This window comes from Pavona decussata, unplaced genomic scaffold (genome assembly GCF_977016875.1).
Source record: "Pavona decussata unplaced genomic scaffold, jaPavDecu1.1 SCAFFOLD_253, whole genome shotgun sequence".
Classification (NCBI taxonomy): domain Eukaryota; kingdom Metazoa; phylum Cnidaria; class Anthozoa; order Scleractinia; family Agariciidae; genus Pavona; species Pavona decussata.
In genome coordinates this window covers 841435-857059 of record NW_028145656.1, presented here as the reverse complement: position 1 = coordinate 857059, position 15625 = coordinate 841435, and the positions used below count along the sequence as shown (strand labels likewise).

The 15625-nt window shown below is 39.4% G+C and overlaps 3 protein-coding genes and 1 long non-coding RNA gene across 9 annotated transcripts in view; 1 reads left to right on the top strand and 3 right to left on the bottom strand.

Annotated features, from left to right (window-relative positions):
* LOC146456930 (uncharacterized) overlaps positions 1-15625 on the top strand; it is a 57900-nt gene that overhangs the window by 15021 nt on the left and 27254 nt on the right. The window lies entirely within an intron of this gene.
* LOC146456931 (uncharacterized) overlaps positions 1-15625 on the bottom strand; it is a 79636-nt gene that overhangs the window by 47230 nt on the left and 16781 nt on the right. The gene's annotated exons all lie outside the window — the stretch shown is intronic.
* Positions 1-15625, bottom strand: part of LOC146456933 (spliceosome-associated protein CWC27 homolog) — a 157353-nt gene that overhangs the window by 137347 nt on the left and 4381 nt on the right. For all 5 annotated transcript variants that reach the window (XR_014858671.1, XR_014858669.1, XR_014858670.1 and 2 more), the window contains exons 5-9: positions 15246-15389; positions 13834-13932; positions 13026-13123; positions 11727-11796; positions 9660-9749 (exon numbers count right to left, since the gene is read on the bottom strand). Coding sequence is in view for 2 of the 5 variants with exons in the window: in XM_085092515.1 (XP_084948641.1) it covers positions 9660-9749; positions 11727-11796; positions 13026-13123; positions 13834-13932; positions 15246-15389 (501 nt within the window). In the remaining 3 variants the exon portion in view is untranslated. The remainder of the gene's footprint in view (positions 1-9659; positions 9750-11726; positions 11797-13025; positions 13124-13833; positions 13933-15245; positions 15390-15625) is intronic.
* On the bottom strand, positions 2152-5123 carry LOC146456934 (uncharacterized). Its single transcript, XM_085092531.1, has one exon. It carries the CDS (start codon positions 5011-5013, stop codon positions 2974-2976), a length of 2040 nt encoding a protein of 679 aa, XP_084948657.1. The 5' UTR covers positions 5014-5123; the 3' UTR covers positions 2152-2973.

The following is a 15625-nucleotide window of genomic DNA, read 5'->3' as shown; positions in this document are numbered from 1 at the left end:
CTTGTGGTATTTAAGGGCAGGGACAACTAGACATGCAAAGACTTATGGGATAAAAAGCAAAGCCATTTTATGCCACCCAGAGCTTTCAAAGTATTCTAGGTTTTCCAACTTGGCAACAATTTTTGAACATGATCCTTCCAGGTTAGATGTCTTGTGGGATACTGGTTACTGATCAGCAAGGATAAATTAAAATGTCTTGATTTTTAAATCAATTTTTCCAACCAGTACCATAGGAAATGTATGGGAAAAAGTTGAAAGAATATGCCATTCAGATGTTTGCTGCATACATGTGAAATTCTGCAGAAGGCACCTGTAAGCCATCCCCATCAGACAACAAAAAAAGCCCAGTTTAGATAGGCTTCAATTACGCTGAGAATGGAATCCCAGGGGCATCATGCAGTTTCATATCATATAGGTGGTTTGCAATCAACCCCTGTATTTTTTGGCAAAAATGTCACAGTTTTGTTGGATCTTTTCTGCTTTGTTCCTGAACCTATTGATTTCTTGTGCAAGAATCATGATTGCTTCCATCTGGATACTATATATCAAATACCAATATGTCTATCTTTCTTATGAACTAACGGTCAAAGATTTGGATGCAGGGGATCATAAAATTATTAGAATTTTGTGGCATTTGCTAACAACTGTCACTCTTTCATAAATAAATTTATTCAACAGCGACACTCTTACTCTAAGCTAGTTACAAATTTATTTGATCCAAAGCATGGCATGTCTAAAAAGATAAAAACTGCATTTCTAATTATTTGAAACCTCTAAAAGTATTTTATGATTACATTTATATACAATAAGAAAATGCATTTCCAATGTCATTGTCTGGTGTTAAATTATTGTTCAAGCTTCTAATAATATTGACACATTTGTCTGTCAATATTTAGGCATTAATCTAAGACATTATTTTATCCCTCAAATATTGTTATCACTAGTAAACAAATTCACAGCAATTAAATATTTCCAAAAAGGAAAATAAAGTGTTTACTACCGTAACACAGGAAACACAAAAAAGAGCTCCTCGGTATAAGCTTTCATTTGAACCACTTTGTACAGCCTAATAGCCTAACACCACAGGAAAGTACTGCTCAGTAGCTTTCATTTGAATGGTCACACTTTAGGATTTCATCCACAGACTCAAAAGTTAGAACCACCTTGTACAGCATAATAAACAGCACCACATGAAAGTACTGCTCAGTAGCTTTCATTTCAATGGTCACCCTTCAGGATTTTATCCAAAGACTCAAAAGTAAGAACCACCTTGTACAGCAAAACAAACAGCACCACAGGAAAGAACTGTTCAGTGCTTTCATTTTGATCTATATGCAAAATGTTTGTCTCCCAGGGTTCTGAAATTATAACCATATTTACATCACTAAATATTTTGGATCAAGTTAATATAAAATACTACATGTACACTTGTTTAAACATACCAGTGATCACACAGTTGGGCTACAAACTGACAAATAAATTGTGCAGTTTCAGAAAATATCCATACTCCCCCCCCCCCCCCATGGAAGGTTTTTGTTTTGCACCTCCCTCCCTCCAGGAAATTCCAGTTAAACTGTACTTTGCTTCTAAAATGTTGCCTTTTAAGACACCCCTTCCTCTCCTTGGAATTTCTGAAATGATTATCTATGGGGTGGGTATGGGTTTTTTCTGGAACTGTGAAAAATGCACTGAGCAAAGAGCATGTAAGTCCAACATTTTTCTCTTTACTGAACACAACATTTAGAAGCAGAGTGATGACCTGCAGGCAAAACACTACTGTGATTCTTAGACCACTCAACTAATTCAGCCAACTCTTCTTTGCCCTCTCCCTTGTATTCACTGATAGAATCCTTGATGAAATCAATCACATAATGCCCTGGCACTGCATTACTCAAGTTAAACTGAGAATGAGTTTCCAAGGCATCATACAGTTTTAATGTCAGTAAATTCATTTTTGTCTGATAACTTTCCACTTGTTGATACCACTCTAAATACTCAGACGTGGCAATAGAGCTGGTTTGCAACACTTTCCGAATTTCTTCAATTTCTCCTATCTCTTCAAGTGTTAGAATCTCTTTAAAGTGCTTCTGTCTTGCTAGCCTGAGTATCAGGCTTTTCCGGGGGGGGGGGGGGGGTGGGGGTGGGGAGAGGGGGAAGAGAGGAAGGGGAAAAGGGAAGAAAAGCCTGACACAAAAGCATTGAGACGAGTATACCGCCCCCTCGATGAGCATGATGCTTCGCCGTAAATAGAAGCCAATCCAAATAACTTGCGGTCATGCAACTGTCATGTCAGCGATGACCGCTGTGAGAGATATGAATTGAAGTTACACAGACAGCTCTATTGCAGAAGACTCTCCAAACAAAATATTTTCTGTTGAGCACCACTGAGCAGAATTCGCGACTAAATACAGCTTCATTACAGGAGGAAAATACAAATCTCACAGTTCAGGATGGCAAGAAGTGATGACAAAAACGCAGCCGTAACTAATCAAACGACAAATAGCCGTGATAAGAAACACAAGATCTCAGCTACGAAAACAAATAGGCGGCCAGATAAAGATTATTAAACAATTCAAATCCTAACTAGAGAGGCTGTACTGTCACCGGACGCACTGAAACAAGCCAAACGTACCAAACTCAAATAAATGCCTTGAGCAACGGGTAAAAGAACGACGGTTGCTCAACAGGCGATAAACGCAGCACTCGTAACCCAGAAATGACAGAAATAACTTTTGATATCAAAATACAAAACATGCGACAGTTGCATTGTTTAGTCTATCATGATAATTTTTGTTTCCGGCGGTGTGACGTAACCTTTTGTGTTTCGTCCAATCAGCGCCAACGTCCAAAATTCGGACGTTCGACACAAACTTCTGAAAGGTTTTGTGTCAGGCCTTCCTTTCCTCTTCTCCCCCTTCCCCTCCCCCTCCCCCTCCCCTTCCCCCCTCCCCTTAGGAAGGCCTGATACTCAGGCTACTGTCTTGCAACACCAACAACCTTCAATTGACCAATGACCCAACAGAGTATTGGGCCCCCAGAGTTGCCGGAGTTTAGTGAACAATTAAGTACTATTATTGTGTCACCTGAATATGTTTTCTTGGAACCAGAAACATAACCACTTACAAACAGGGCTGTTTCTTCTGTGTGACTCATGGGAAAACCAAAAGCAAAAATTTGCATTCCTGGTAACAAGGGCTGGTTAGAAAACGGCAATGGAGAAATTCCGGTTTGCTTTAGATTGAGCTGTTGGCAATAAAGCAAGGCCAAATCTTTACCAGCATCATAGCGAGCAACCTCACAAGGAAGTTCTCCAATGGCTGCATTTGAAATACCAATCTTCATGGTATTATCACACAATGCATCTTCAACGACATGTTTATTGGTAATAATGAAATGATCATGAATGATGAACCCAGAACCATGATCAACTTCCACTTTCTTTGTGGCTTCTTCATACTCTTTTTTAATTTTAGCTCTCTTTTCATCCACCCGTGAATTCAATTCTTTCGAGTAAGGTTGTTTCTCATCATGGTACTTTTCACGAAGAACCTTAAGATCAAGGTAATCAACTGCCTTTTTAATGTCAAAAATGTCATAAGTTTGTTCAGTCTTTGGAATCCCATTTTCCTCCTCTTTGGTAGGGAAAACATCTGTATCCTCTAGAAGCGTACCAGCAAAGCAATCTCTCACTCGACGTTCGGCCTCCCACCATGAACATCCACCCAATCTTCTTTTGCTTTGCTGAAGCTCTTCGTCCAAAGCACTCCTGTTGAGTGCGACTGACTCAGCTGTCAGTTTTGGGGAAAGTACACTGAGTGATTGCGGTACATCTTCAAGAAAGGACCCTTCCTTTTTGATGGGTTTTTCATTAAAATGATGAAACATTTTATGAATATCAAAAATGTCATATGTTTGGTTGAGGTCTTCAACCCTTACTTCAACATTATTCACAAGAAATATTGGTTCTTCTTCATCCAAGCTATTAAAAAAACAATCTCTCACCCTCTGCTCTGCCTCATCTGGGGAATACCTACATAATTTCAATTTTGCTTCCTCATATTCTTTTTTAACACCAGCGATGTTTTCTTCAATTAACTTCTTCATTTCACCAAGCCCGGGTCCTCCATCTTCTGGGTATTTTTGAAGACGCTTTTTCTCATCATAATATTGAATTGCTTCGTGAATATCAAAAATTGTGAAAGTTTTAGTGTTTATTGGAAGCCTATTGCCATCTTTTTTAATGGGCAATATATCTACTCCTTGTGGAAAGGACCGGAAATAACAACCCTGTACACGCCGTTCTGCTTCACATTTGGTATGTTCCCTCAGATCGGTACAAGGACTGGAAAGGGCTTGCTCATATTCCTTTTCAATAGCACCCCTCCGTTTTTCCATATCTTTTCCTTCTCGTTCGGAAGGACGTCCATACCATGTATGCGGGTAACTTGGAACATTACTCGGTTCATTGTATCGAACAACAGCATCATAAATGTCAATAATGCTGTAAGGTTTATATAAATTAAACCAAGGTCTCTCAGATTGAAGAAGGCCTTTATCCCCAGCAAAGTTTCCAGCAAAGCAATCGCGCACTCGCCGCTGTGCAACAAACCAGGAATATTGATGTCGTGCATCTGGGTCAGCAGCGGCTTCTTCGCACTCTCTATCGACGTCAATTCTTCGCTTGTCTATCAGTTCCTTCATTTCTTCATACCTGGGTCCTGGTTTTGGGTATTTCTCTACAAAAGCCATTTTGTCAAACCTTTCAAGAGCATCATGAATTTCAATAATGTCATAAGTTGTTTCTTCACCTAATTTAGTGGGAAGCAAGAGTTCGTTCATGTTTAACCATGGGCCGCCTTCGGGATGCCGTCCAGCATAGCAACCCTGCAATCGAACCAAAGCAGTGTCTATGTTATATCTGCGTGTGCTTTCTGCCCCATAAATCTTGACCTTCACGCAAGCATCCAGAGCCTTTCTTCCCTCTTCACCTAAAACATCTCCGTTAAAATGCATGCCTTCAATTCCAAGTTTGTTGATGATCGACTCGTAACGGAAGCCCAAAGATCAGCAGAAGTTCCACTTTTTACCAAACCAAGTACAGTTTAACTTGTGTTCTTCCTAAATCCTTGAGGAAAGAAGGAAAACTAAAAAAGCTTCCTTCGCTGCAAGCTTTACCTTCGATTCAGGGTACAAGGTACAAAGGAAGTAAAACGGAAGTGAGAATGACACTTCCGGTTTTTCCAAGTACCAACAGAGGCTCAAAAAAAAAAAAAAAAAAAAAAAAAAAAAAAAAAGACAAAAGAAAAGAAAAATGCAGTACTTCAAATGACATTTTTTCCTTTTTTCCCTAAAAATAATTAATCACTGATGATAAAAACTGGTGTAAGCTTGAGAAATGGTGAAATTTCTTGTGTGCTTTCGTACTCCAGGACAGTGCTTGACTCTGCGGGGAAAGCAGACCTTAGAAGGGGCTCTTTCTGTAACAACAATTACAGTCAACTCTCTCTAAGCGGACACCTCTCTAAGGTGGACAGTAAATTTAGTCCCTGCCGAATTTCACTTGTTTCTCTGTAACTGAACTCTCTCTAAGACGGACAGCAGACTCTTTTTTCCAACATGTTGGTTCAAAAAACCTCTCAAAGCGGACACCGGATGTTTTTGAAATTTTATAACAAGTCCAAAATTCCGAAAAATTAGCGCAATCTGATATTAGTGGTTTTAATAAAATATACCAGACCTTACAATATGTCTTAACAAAACATTAAAAGTCACTTTTCCCGTCATTTATACAACAACTCATTTGCGCTGCCGTTTACTGGGAACAGTTGAGTCACTTGTATTCTTCCTTCGCTTTTTCGCGTCTTGGTTTAGATCCACCGCAGTTGTAATCTTCTCGTTTTCTTTACCTATGCACTTTGCTATCCAGCACCTACAAGATGCCAGAATTCAAACGCAACAACAGTGCAGCATAATTTACAAAGTCTTATTCGTATGGAATGGGGGTTATGAACCCCGACTCCACGTGCTGTCAAATAACAAGCGACACAAACGAGTTTGGTTAAGGTTGATTCACAAATGTTCAAAGTGTGTATAAACAGTGCAGGATTCCGTAAGGAATATATGAAAGAGGCACAGCCGGCCCGTCATGACTACATTGTACACTGTAATTAAAGTAATAAAGCACTGGTTTAAGTTTTGATGTTCGGGTATCAGTTTACATGAACTCTCTCCAAGGCGGACGGTAAATCTGGTACCGAGGGTGTCCGCCGTAGAGAGAGTTGACTGTATTCTATAAAAAAAAAAAAGGAAAATAAATACAGTCAACTCTCTCATAGCGACCACTTCTCGTAAGCGACCACCTCTCGTAAGCGACCACTTCGTAAACAATCGTTTTGTTTCTCAGTCAAATACTCTTTCAAAAGCTCTCTCGTAAGCAGTTGTAAGCAAACACCACTCAAATTTCCTAAGGTACCGCGACCACTTTTTTAGGCAAGAAAATTGACATATTCTTTTGTTTTCCGTTTTTTGTAAGCGACCACCCAACATAATTACGTATGATCGTTGGTAAATAAGGTACTCAGACGTGACAAAAGTTCAATTTTTAATGACGCTACCCCGGACTGTTGATTAACAAATAGATTCCATTTTGCCGTGCGTCTGTACTCTGATAACGCACAGATGACGTCAAAACGTGGTGAGAACAAAGAAGTACGCTACGAGCCGGAGGCGAGTAGCGTGACTGATGTTCCCACCACGTTTTGACGTCCTCTGTGCGTTATCAGAGTACAGACCCAAGGCAAAATGAAATCTATTTGTTTTATACAATAACCAAGACATTTCAACACATTTCGTGAGCGGGCATCGCGTTGCCTGAGCTGAGTCAAAAACTTTCCAACAAACTCAGTTTTAGACTACTGCACACATGCAGTTGTGATCTTCTAAATTAGAGTATAATCCGAAAGAATTTCACTAACAATATTTTCAAAACTAACCTTTATTCCAGAAGGAAATCCTGACCCCAAAATATTGCAGCATGTAAGTCGTTTCGCTGCGATTTGTAATCGACTACTCGCCATTACCGGATTTTTTATCGGCGACATATTTCGACAAATATTTGCTTCCCTTTCACGTCACAAGAAAGTTCTAGCTTTCCTATCCTGTTTGAGGTCACTCTCAGCAGTCTTTGTCCAATTTTTTATTGGGAAGTTTTCCTTTCCTGCGAAAATTTGCCTGTGTTTGTCCGCTACTCGCAAAAACAGTTTGCAAAACTTTGCTGACCAATCGCTCTGGCTGGACTCTAGACTCTGATCACGTGCGCTGGTCACACTACTCGATGACGTCAATCGTGCGTCTATACTCTAATCACACACTCCTCTAGACCAATCAAAACGCGAGTTTTACACAGTTCATTGTATAACAGATAATAATAGTGGTCCGTTCAAAGGTGTTATACCAAGTTTCATCAGAAGAGTGAATAGATTGTCCAGGCGCAATTCAACTTGAAATATGCCAGTCGTTTCAATCTTTTCCTTACGCCATGGAATAGAAATGTTATTGTCTCCGTATAAGAAAATGTAACTATTTGCCTAATTTTAGCTGATAAGGTAATATTTTTATGTAATTAATTAATCAACTTAGTATTAGGCTTATTTTGCTAATCTTTCCCGTTAGCGACCACCCCCCGTAAGCGACCACTTTGTCGTGCCCCAAGGGTGGTCACTTACGAGAAAGTTGACTGTAGAAGATTCTTATCTCTGAAAAATGCAGGGTTACCCCAGATTTTCTTTTTGGATACCAAGAGCACTTGCTGAGTTCTCCTTTCTCCGCACCGTTTTAAAACGCACAAAAATATCTTTGTATTAGTAGGCACCAACCATAGACAACCCGAGTATCTTGAGATGTGCCGAATTTATGTGCAGTGCGTAACAAAAGTAGGCACTGTCCTTGGGCTACATTTTTTACTTTTAAGGGGCGCACAGGCAACCTTATTGCCAGGGTTTTCCCTTCCAAATTAGTCTGCGTAGCAGGCATATTTCCTCGCATTTTGCTGATGTCTTATATTCAGTGTTTGTTTAGTTACCCCCAAGAGTAAAACATCACTGAAACATTCATGTCATAGACAGTTTGGTTTTTAAGTGATATTTTAAGGCGGTGTTTTTTGGTTAACACTGCACTGCAAATGCCAAACTGAAATTCATTCATCTCTTATTTGGTGAATAGCTAGATATCAACTTGATTTACAATTTTGAAAGCTGATCTGATTATTCACAATACAAGAGTTTCCAACCATGGGGTAATCTTGTTATAATTTGGGAAATTCTGGGGGTTCTGTCATTCAACAGTTAACATCTACATGTACAATAACCCTTTATGGTAGTAAATATTATTGGTAAACCAAATGAAGGAGTATTAAACAGTTCAATAACAGTACGCCCTCTCTAAAAGAGGCAAACTTAAATTCAATAATTTTATTATTTTCATGGACAATAAGTTAACTTCCCCCTCCTCCCCCCACCCCACCAATAATAATAATAAGAACAAGAACAAGAATAAGAATAAGAATTTTAGTATCAATCTTTTTTTAAAGTGAGAGACAAAAAAAAAAGCATCAGAAACACAGACATTGGTAAAAAGAATATGAGCTTATACATTTATTAATTCTGTCAAAAACCCACAAGGCGTTTTCAACACCCTTACAGAGTTTTTTCGATGTAAAGAAAGGAGAAGTCATTTACTGGTGCGCAGCATTCATTTCAAGGGTGGTTGCGGTAGTGGTGGTGACAGTGCCTCCAGCAGTAGTATTAGTAGAAGAAGAGCAGAAGTAGTTAGGCAATTTGTATGGTGCATGTCCTGTATGTTATACATGTACATTCACATGAGCATTACATTAACTACTTTTAAGGCTGGGTCTTAACAGTGATCAGCATCAAATTTCTCCTTGTTATATCAATGCTTATTCAACCCCTGAGGTCATGTGAACTTTTCTTTGATCAGCAGGGATTTGCTGAAGCAAAGGCATATAAAAAACAGTATCAAACTGTTGGTCTTTTGTGAATGAGTTTAAAGGGTTGGCAAAGAACAATGTTTTTGTCTCTCTTGACCAGCAAGAAGTCAGGTAGGAACTGGGTTAGTAGCGATTTCCCAATAACATTTGAGAGAACGGCAATAGCATCTAGGCCTCTTTAAAACTCCTCACTTGAGGACTGGAAGAAATTGAAAGAAGGAAACTTATGGTGGTTTAGAGCCAACCAAAGGCGAATGACTACGGATACTTTCTGCCTGTTTCTGCCTTCTTGCTACGATAATATTGCGCAAAATTTGAGCCATGATGCAGCCTGTATAACAGGCGTTAGTTTAGCTGAGGGCAAAGCACCAATTGATATCATTATTATGCATAATCTAGTCACCACTAATTTATTACCCATTCCAAGATTTTCAGGTGTTTGTTGCTCACGTGACCAGCCAATGCCAGGGTCTTTTCCTGTTCCTCCCCAATTTACAAGGAAAAACCCTGGGAACGAGGTTGAATAAGATGCTGATTTTTGGCAAGTATGCATTTTGTATCATGCTCTTTTCAAAATATCTCATTGACATCATCACTTTGATGAGTACTCTATAATTTGCTTTGTACATTGGTGACACAGAAAGAGATTGTGTACCTTGGCACCTGCAGCTGTGGTCTCTACGACTGGCTGTGAACTCAGTTTCGGATCATGCAAAACATCATGACTGCTCTTCATCTTCATTGTCTGAGAAACAAAACAATATCCACCAAATAAGACTATAACATCCAAGTAAACCAAAAACATTATTGTTATGCCACTGAAATTAGAGTTTAGACCAAATGCAGTGTTCCAGATAACTTTCAAAATCAGAGAGTCAATGAAGAATTATGAGGGGTCAATAGCTCTGGTTCTCTCTAAATCTCCTTAAGTTTTCCATTCATTTTCCCAGGTCAGGAAGCCAGGCTTCTCGGGTTTTTGACCTGAGACCCCTCTCTTATCTGGAACACTGCAATGAAAAAAAAAAAGCCATTTTTTGCAAAGGGAGAACAAGAGCAGGGGGGGGGGGGGGGGGAAAGAGGCTCCAAATTTAAAGTGACAGGGGTCAACATCATACCTTTTAGGGGTTAAAATTCATGGTTTGGTACCCCTTAGGGTGCTAAAATCTAAACTGACTTCTATCAGAGGTATGGTGGTAACTTTTAAGGTATTGAGCCAAAAAATATGAAAGGGAGTAAAAATCTTTATAAGTGGCAGACATTTGAAGGAATAGTCCTTATTTCTATTAAAAATTGTCGAAGTGTCAGTTACATGTAGTGTATTGATTCAGAGTTGGTACCTCTAAGGGGGGAAAATTTATTCAGACCACTCCCACAAAACAGCATTCTGGTACCTTTTAGGGGTTCTTTATAAAAATTTTCCACAATCACCCCTAAAGCCCTAAAGCCATGTTGCACCCCAGATGGTAGGGTTTTATAGCCTCGTTGTTTGGAAATTGAGTCACAGATTTGGATTCTGCCATTACAGCCTGACGCTGGGTGTCAAGGCGGCAAGGCTCAGCAGTTGGGACACTGGACTTGTAATATGTAGGTCTTGGGTTCAACTTCTGCTCTAGGCAATTGCCAGAGTTGTTTACGGTTGCCCTAAGTTCAAATGATTTCAACCTAGGTTGATTTGTATTTTTCTTTGTTTCAGTTGTAAATTACCCAACCTTAACTAAGGAAAATACAAATCAACCTTGGTTGAAATTATTTTAACCTGGATTGATTTTAACCTACAACATAGCCAACTGGTCCACCTCTGGACGGTTGGGATTTTTAATCTGTTCTGTCAATTTTGGATAATGTTTCCCATCATTTGAGTGGAGTGCCCAAAAACTAGCTTGGTATAGCTAAGCATACATCAACTATAACCCTTTAAACCCTAATATCAAAGCACAAATTCTCCTATCTTGCCCCCATACTTTTCTTATACAGTACTGGGCAAAATTTAATAAAACATCAACAAAATTCACCTTGGGTGATCATATCCTTAATTCTCATGACCTCAGAGATTGAATAAGCATTGATATTACAAGGAGAAGTTTGATACTGATCACTGTTAGGGCTTATTTATTAAAGGGATAAACAAAACACTTTTATTTTAGATTTTTTATTGGACCTGTACCCTATGGTGTGAACTGTGGTATATGGTTTTTGTGAGATGAAATCATACAAAGGTAAGGAAATGAACCTAAATATAATATAACACAAAGGGAAGCTTAATTAGGTCTGAAAATGGGTACAGAAAAAGGGGTTTTTTGACGTGAAATTGAAACAGAATTGTGCAGTTCCAGATAAAATCCAGTCACCCACCCCAAGGAAGGTCATTGGAAATTCCTAGGGGGAGGGGGGTCTTAAAAGCCAAAATTTTAGAAGCAAAGTATGGTGCTAAATTGGAATTTCCTGGGGGGAGGGGGGTGCAAAACAAAAAACCTTCCGTGGGGGGAGTATGGATATTTTCTGGAACTGCACATTGGGAGAATCAGTAGCACTCCACCACCAAAAAAAAACTAACGGTAAAAGAATATGGAATACAATGAATTCACCCCTCTTGGTGAAGTGGAAAGCGAAGAGGGTAGTTGAGACTTTCCTTCTCCCACAGGGGGGCACACATACTTTCTAATAGTTTTGTTGAGCATATCACTTTGTATAATATTTTATTATTTCATTTTGTAAACCCCACCTTGCTAACTGAAACCACAGTTGATTCATCTTCTTCAGCTTCTTCACCAAATGACAACAAACTGAAATTTCTGTCCAAAGGAAGCAACAAGTTGTAGCAACAATAACAGCTAATGGGTAAAACAGGTTAGGTATGTACATGTCCAACAAAGAAATAAGGCTGGTGGGTAAGAAAACAGGACCTACACTGTAAATGGGTGAGAGAAAACAAGCCTATGAAATTAGTACCCTTCTACAACCTTCGTTCTTGCCATCTTGAATAGAAGCCTAATATTATGATAACAACCTTGAACTATGTAGTACTTGCTTTTTCAAGAAGAAACTCATTTCTTCTCCCCCCGGCCCCCTTCCTACTTCTGAAGGAAGTTCTCAGGGATATTAGGGGTGGGCAAGTGCAAATGAGGTCAAAGTTTTAATACCCAAAAAGTCCTACCAAGATAAAGGTTGTCCCAAAAAAGTCCAAAAGCCCAGGTGGTAACCTGAAAAAGTTAAGTCTGAAATGTCAGCCATCTCCTGGAGCCTCCTAGCCCACTGGGGGCATGGGAGAGAGAGACATCTGAATTCTGAGCGTTACAATGCGCCCCTGTGGGTTAGGGGGAGGAAATGGCTGACATATCAGACTAGAAAAAGTTCATTGTTGTCTGCATAAAACCCCAAAACAATCGCTGCCAACATCGTCCTTTACGCAAAACTTCCACCAGAAAAAGTTAACCCTAAACAAGTCTGCAATGACGTTAATTTTAAGCTTAAAGACTTGGTCTTTGCACCTCCCTGTCTCTAATACAAGTAGGTGAGCAACCAGGCTCCTCCACTTCTCTAGTAGGGGTACAGAATGGTGCTTGAAAAATAATGGGTCTCGGCAAATGTTTGGCAAGTCTTGAAATCCCAGTATCTCAAACTAGAGTCTTGGTATCTCGAGCTCGTAAAAAAAATAAAGTGAGTCTCAGAATCTTGTATTATGAAATTTGAGTCTTGGTCAGTCTCGCAAGCCAAGTGAAAGTTTCATCCAAATCAACCGGTTCCAATTTATCAAGAAATAATTTCTAGTATAAGGGACAGAGTGCTGTAAAAGTCTCATGCTCAGATGTCTAGATCACGGTGTCTTGCACTTGGATTTTTGAATCGCGGCCTCTCTGGCTCAGACTTGAAAAAAGTGGTTGAGTCTCAGTCTTGGGTTTTTAACGCGGGTCTCGGAGTCTCGGCTAGTCTCGGATTTTACCATTCTAAACCCCTTCTAGTATCTCTCTCAAGTGGTGGATCATGACAGCACAAGTATTATAATTAATGCAGTACCACCTACTTTGTCCCTTTCACCTTTCTTTTCTTTTCCTCTGATTTTGCTTTAACTTCTTCCTTTTTCTGCCTTGGAATAATATCTTCAAATGGATTATATAAAACCTGAAATAAATCATAAAATTAAAAGCATCATAGAGTAGTTTGTTCTCAATTCTATTTTCATTTTTATTTCTGAAGCTCTGGCATAACCAACCAATAGAGCATTTCAGATTGCTTTTAATTTGTTAATATAAATAAAGGGAGATGTAAAGAATCGACCATAAGAGGACACAGAAAAGCCCCAGATGGGATTCGAACCCACGACCCTCCACGTTCTAGATCGGATGTTCTAACCCCTGAGCTACTGAGGACTTGTTGGCAAGCAAGGGTCATTTTTGTGGGTTGGACTTGCGAACTGCATCTCACAGTCACGCAGTCACATTAAGGCTTAACTGCATTACGCAGTCACATTAATTGCAAGAAATGCCTCGCCTATGAAGGAGCCTCCAACCAACCAACCTATGCCACTGCATGATATTAATATAATTATAAATAAAGGGAGAATATTTTGGCTTAGAATCACTGGCTTATTAACTTTGGCAATAGAAAAGTACTAAGTCACAGGAACTCTCTGTTAGCTTACATTACTGGCTGTTGTGCCACTAGATCGCCACAGAAAATCACAGGGTGGAGAGGGGGGCAGGCTACTTAAACTACCCCCACCACTGGGGCAGAGAGAAGTGCCACAAGGATATATCCTGAGAAATGTGTGTCAAGGCTCATGAAGGACTCTCACAAAAGTTATTGTAAATAGCAAAATAACAATATCCCACCTCTGAGCTCTTGATTTTCGGAGGAAAAAGTGGCCTGTCATCTTGGCCAACTTCACAGTCTTCCATCTTGAGCATGTTATAGATTGTGTCCCCCGCAACCTTTTAAACAAGTATTTATTAAGGTAAAGAGTTTTAGGAATGAACTTCGCAAAATAATCTGCGGTCTCCAGCTTTGCTCCTTAGTGGTACAAAAACAGACACTGAACTAGTACAAGATGGTTTACACACTCTCTCAAGAAACTATTATGCAGCATTACATCAGGACTTTACCCATGCAAGGACCCATACAGATTTTTTAATGCATATTATCACAAAATTTGTATACAAATATTGCACAACTCTTCCTAAAACTAAAAAGGGTCTTACATGTGCAAACTTAGATTACATGGAAGGGGTACTCCTTAATATGTACTACACTTATGTCAGTCTAGATACGTATGTGTCATCTCAAAGAGTATAGTTTTTAAAATGTTTAGGTCTAAAAATGACTATGGATTTTAACCATTTTGGTCTGGAGTCTGATGTGGATTTTAAAGGCCAGGCCCTAGTTACTCAAAGAGCAGATAACTTAATCCAGCAGTTAAGTTACTTTCCAGTGCGAAAAGTGTATTAATTTATTGGAATGCATTCCAAGAACCTAAGTTTACCATAATCAGCCATGTCTCAAGTACTACAGGTTAAAAGTTTGTATAATTTCCAGATTTCTAGTAATTTCCAGAACATAATTAACTTAATGGCTAATTGTCTTTGACATAGGAAGAACGCACTTCTAATAGACCATATTTGTATTCTCGGTATTGAACTGGATCGAGCTTGCAATGGAGGCTCTTGCGGGGGGATATATTAGAAACTATTTGTATGTGAAAAGATTTCCCCACATAAGCCTCGTGTGCAAGCTTGTTCCAGTTCAATACCGAGAATACGAATACGGTCTATATGGGTTGGAGTTGAGATTGTATGGGACAACATTGATTGTTGAAATGAATGGATCTTGGGACGCGTATCTGGCACCCCCCACAGATTTTTTTGCAGGGGTGGATGACATCACAGAGGAGAGAGAGCCTGGGATCAAGATCATCAAATTCACCCCCTAATCTTTGATTATTACCAGTTGAATGGTCTAGGAACCATGGAACCAGGGACGAGTTGCATAAAACTTAATGGCGGGTGTAAATGCTATCGTCAGACATTAAAATACTGAATGTGACTGGGCTGAAGGTCGGGCGTTGGTAGTTACGCCCGATGTTAAATTTTATGCAACTCACCCCAGATCTTTCTAGGACTCCCAGGACTTCTACAAAACCTGGATCTAAGAATAATTTTAATTAAAAAAATAAACAATCCAGAGAGAATCCTCCAACTTGCAGGATCCCATCTATGAGGTTTATACCCTTGTTAACATGGTTAATTACCTTTCCAAATATAGTGTGTTTCCCATTCAGCTCTGGTGTTGCTCCAAGAGTGAAAAAGAACTGACTCTGGTTATCATTTGGGCCAGCATTAGCCATTGCAACCAACCCTCTCCGCACAAAGCGAAGCCTCTGATGGAATTCATCCTATGAAAACCAAGATAATTATTTATATGAAACAAGTTGTAAATGAGAATGATGTTAAGTATTATTCAATCAGTGACACAGGCATACTTGGAAAAAGGAAATCCAAGTTTTCCCAGCGGAGTTCAACCTAAGACCTACTAGTTTGGATGCTCTACCACTGAGCTATTCGTGACTCATGGCCTGAGTTAATAAAATGCAGTTCAGTCACATAAGTCATGGGGTGAACAATAGTAACA

Bases quoted from the DNA above. Each gene is read 5' to 3' on its own strand.
- LOC146456934 (XM_085092531.1), bottom strand. From the start codon at position 5,013: ATGCATTTTAACGGAGATGTTTTAGGTGAAGAGGGAAGAAAGGCTCTG.